Source organism: Panthera tigris, chromosome X (genome assembly GCF_018350195.1).
Source record: "Panthera tigris isolate Pti1 chromosome X, P.tigris_Pti1_mat1.1, whole genome shotgun sequence".
Taxonomy (NCBI): domain Eukaryota; kingdom Metazoa; phylum Chordata; class Mammalia; order Carnivora; family Felidae; genus Panthera; species Panthera tigris.
The window spans coordinates 42,779,868-42,784,007 of NC_056677.1; the positions used below are offsets into that span (position 1 = coordinate 42,779,868).

Below are 4,140 nucleotides of genomic sequence, written 5' to 3' on the forward strand. Positions count from 1 at the left end.
TCCCCCTGCTGGCTGCTACAACTACGAAGCTGCTCCCCACCCCCTACTCCCACCTGCTGCCTATCGGGGGCTCTCTGCCAGACTTGGGGGTCTTGGGGCGGTGTCTTCCCCTTTCTCAGCGGTAGGGGAGGTGCCAGCAGTAGGCATGGCCTGTCCCTTCTGGTGCCCCCGGGCGGCTCAGCGTCTGCTGGGGCAGAGGGCATACTGCCAAACCCTCATCCCACCCGCGGCCTTTGGAGCCCGGGGAGTTGAGGAGCAGGCATAGATTCTGCAGAGCACCAATAAGATGGGCAAAAGGGATGTGCCTCTCCGGGCCCAGCAACCTTGGGAGCTCTGCCTCTCCGGATGTGGGGTCCAGGCCCGCCCCCAGAATGGACCTGGTCCTTATCTGTGAGGACAGGACCTGGGGTGGGAGGGAGCCTGGGACAGGGCTGGGGGCAGGCTCAGCTGTAGGGATGATGGCCTATCATGGTTTCCGACTGCTCCTGAGGACCTGGCCTCTGAGGGGACATTTCACAGCCCCAGAGAGCTTTCTGGACTTTACTATTCCTCCGTCCCCGGCCCCGCAGCGCTGGGGGAAGCTGCATGGACGAAGGGAAGGACGGGGAAAGGGGAGGAGACGATGAAGGGGGTCAGAGCTGCGATTGGAGCTGAGAACTGGAAGCGCCTCAAAGAGACTGCGCGGTCCCCGCCCCCCTTCCCGCCAGCCTCAATGAATTAGAGCTGTGTTTCCCAAACTTGCCTGATCATAAGAATCCTCCCGGGCCCTAGTTAAAGATACAGGTTCCGGAGCACCTCCCTTCGCGATTCTGATTCAGTACGTCTGCGGGTGGAGCCGAGGAATCTGTAATTTTAACACGCTCCCCACGTGATTCTCGTGAACAAGCAAGTTTGGGAAATACTGAATTAAAGGAAACGGGGCCTGGCTGCTGAAGCGGCCTCCGCTAGGGGGCTACTTCGGGAGGATTCCCGGGGGGCGTCGCCTGCTTCCGCCGCCGCCTCCTTCAGTGAAAGTCCCTTTTGGGTCCAGCTGTCACAGCCACCGCGCTCCCTCAGGCCGGGCGGGGGACACCCCAGGTCTGCGTGGCCCCCGAGCCGCCACGCCCAGTGGCCGCCCGAGCCCTGCGAGCAGGGGGAGGAGCCGCCGCCAGTGGAGGCGGAGGAGGTAGAGGAGGCGGAGACGGCGGAGACGGCGGAGAAGGCGGAGAAGGCGGAGAGGAAGGTGGAGGCGGAGGCGAAGGTGGAGGGGAAGGTGGAGGCGGCGGGGAAGGTGGAGGCGGCGGGGAAGGTGGACACCGCCGGGAACGTGGAGACAGCGGAGGGTCTGGGCCGCCAGGCTGAGCTCAAGCTGGAGCCCGAACCCGAGCCCGTACCGGAGGCGGAGCAGGAGCCGAAGGGGGAGCCGAAGCAGGAGCTGGAGGATGAGAACCCAGCGCGGAGCGGCGGTGGCGGCAGCAGCGACGAGGTTCCTCCCCCCACCCTTCCCTCCGAACCCCCGCGGCCCCCCGATCCCTCTCCGCGGCGCAGTCGTGCCCCCCGCCGCCGACCCCGGCCGCGGCCACAGACCCGGCTCCGTACCCCGCCGCAGCCTAGGCCACGGCCCCCGCCCCGGCCCCGGCCCCGGCGCGGCCCTGGGGGCGGATGCCTGGATGTGGATTTCGCTGTGGGTCCACCAGGCTGTTCCCACGTGAACAGCTTTAAGGTGGGAGAGAACTGGAGGCAGGAACTGCGGGTGATCTACCAGTGCTTCGTGTGGTGTGGAACCCCAGAGACCAGGAAAAGCAAGGCAAAGTCGTGCATCTGCCATGTGTGTGGCACCCATTTGAACAGACTTCACTCTTGCCTTTCCTGTGTCTTCTTTGGCTGCTTCACAGAGAAACACATTCATGAGCACGCCGAGACAAAACAACACAACTTAGCCGTAGACCTTTATTATGGAGGTATATACTGCTTTATGTGTAAGGATTATGTATATGACAGAGACATTGAGCAAATTGCCAAAGAAGAGCAAGGAGAAGCTTTGAAATTACAGGCCTCCACCTCAACCGAGGTTTCTCACCAGCAGTGTTCAATGCCAGGACTCGGTGAGAAATATCCAACCTGGGAGACAACCAAACCCGAGTTAGAACTGCTGGGACACAACCCAAGGAGAAGAAGAATCACCTCCAGCTTTACCATCGGTTTAAGAGGACTAATCAATCTTGGCAACACGTGCTTTATGAACTGCATCGTCCAGGCCCTTACCCATACTCCGATCCTGAGAGATTTCTTCCTGTCCGACAGGCACAGATGTGAAATGCCAAGTCCTGAGTTGTGTCTGGTCTGTGAGATGTCTTCGCTTTTCCGGGAGTTGTATTCTGGAAACCCATCTCCTCACGTTCCTTATAAATTACTGCACCTGGTATGGATACATGCTCGCCACTTAGCAGGATACAGGCAACAGGATGCCCACGAGTTCCTCATTGCCGCGTTAGATGTCCTGCACAGGCACTGCAAAGGTGATGATGCCGGGAAGGCTGCCAACAATCCCAACCACTGTAACTGCATCATAGACCAAATCTTCACAGGTGGCCTGCAGTCTGATGTCACCTGTCAAGCCTGCCATGGCGTCTCCACCACCATAGACCCATGCTGGGACATCAGTTTGGACTTGCCTGGCTCTTGCACCTCCTTCTGGCCCATGAGCCCAGGGAGGGAGAGCAGTGTGAATGGGGAAAGCCACATACCAGGAATCACCACCCTCACGGACTGCTTGCGAAGGTTTACCAGGCCAGAGCACTTAGGTAGCAGTGCCAAAATCAAATGTGGTAGTTGCCAAAGCTACCAGGAATCTACCAAACAGCTCACGATGAATAAATTACCTGTTGTTGCCTGTTTTCATTTCAAACGGTTTGAACACTCGGCCAAACAGAGGCGCAAGATCACTACATACATATCCTTTCCTCTGGAGCTGGATATGACACCATTTATGGCCTCGAGTAAAGAGAGCAGGATGAATGGACAGTTGCAGCTGCCAACCAATAGTGGAAACGATGAGAATAAGTATTCCTTGTTTGCTGTGGTTAATCACCAAGGAACCTTGGAGAGTGGCCACTACACCAGCTTCATCCGGCACCACAAGGACCAGTGGTTCAAGTGTGATGATGCCGTCATCACCAAGGCCAGTATTAAGGACGTTCTGGACAGTGAAGGGTATTTACTGTTCTATCACAAACAGGTCCTGGAACATGAGTCAGAAAAAGTGAAAGAAATGAATACACAAGCCTACTGAAGCGACACAGACCTACCTGTAATGGAAGATGAGAACACCTATACTACAACTGGCTTCGAGATTTAAAGGACCTACTTGCATGGCCCATGGGCCTGACAGAGTAAGAATTGAACAGTACCCAGTGTCTAAAAGGTCCTGGTTGGAAGAGAAGTAGACGGGGCGGGAGAAGAGGCTCTAGTCTAAACAGTCACTTAAAGGAGAATTCAATGGCAGGAATGCTCTAGGTGGGGAAGGCAGGAGCAGGGAAATCCTGACACTGGTACATATCCTATATTCCTCCAAAAGATTGTGTGGGAAAGTGTGGGGTGGGAGGGGGGTGGTTTGGGGGGGGGGTGTGTGCCCTTGTAACTGTAAAACATCTTTCTCCATGGGTGTTTCAGCTTCAACTGACCAATCACATAACAGTTATATGTTTGGAGGGGGGGGGAGAAAAGTCTATACAAATGTAGCCCATTACGTATATGGGTCTGAAAGCAGAAAAGTGGAGGAGGCAAGGATATCTCATTGACAAACACCTTTGCCAGTTTCTTTGTATTCGTGATTTTTGTGCTATTAAATGCAGTATTAAAAAAAAAGAAAATCCCACGAGGCTAGTGAAAGGTGAAGAAGGAAGGGGGCTTGTATAAGGGGAGCAATTGCTCCAAATGTAGAGAAGACAAAAAAAAAATACTGTAAGATAAGCAACCAACACAGACAGGCATCAGCTAAGAGTATAGTGTGTGAGTGTTTAAAAAAAAAGCTGTATGATATACTTGAGCAAATCAATGAACCTCTTTGCGATTGTTTTCTCATCTGTACAATGCAGATAATTCCTACCTTAAAGGGTTATTGTTAAAGATTAAATGATATAAAATGTGTCTAAGTATAAA

General features: G+C 54.5%; 1 protein-coding gene across 1 annotated transcript; it reads left to right on the forward strand.

Moving 5' to 3' along the window:
- The first annotated feature begins 286 nt into the window (after positions 1–286).
- USP27X (ubiquitin specific peptidase 27 X-linked) lies at positions 287–3,561 on the forward strand. The gene is made up of 2 exons (XM_042973943.1): positions 287–390; positions 913–3,561. Exons 1-2 carry the CDS (start codon positions 287–289, stop codon positions 3,269–3,271), a joined length of 2,463 nt encoding a protein of 820 aa, XP_042829877.1. The 3' UTR covers positions 3,272–3,561.
- Positions 3,562–4,140: the final 579 nt, after the last annotated feature.

Coding starts and splice junctions, on each gene's coding strand:
- USP27X (XM_042973943.1), top strand. CDS start 287: ATGGGCAAAAGGGATGTGCCTCTCCGGGCCCAGCAACCTTGGGAGCTC. Junction 391..912: donor AATGGACCTGGTCCTTATCT/GTGAGGACAGGA, acceptor ACTGAATTAAAG/GAAACGGGGCCTGGCTGCTG.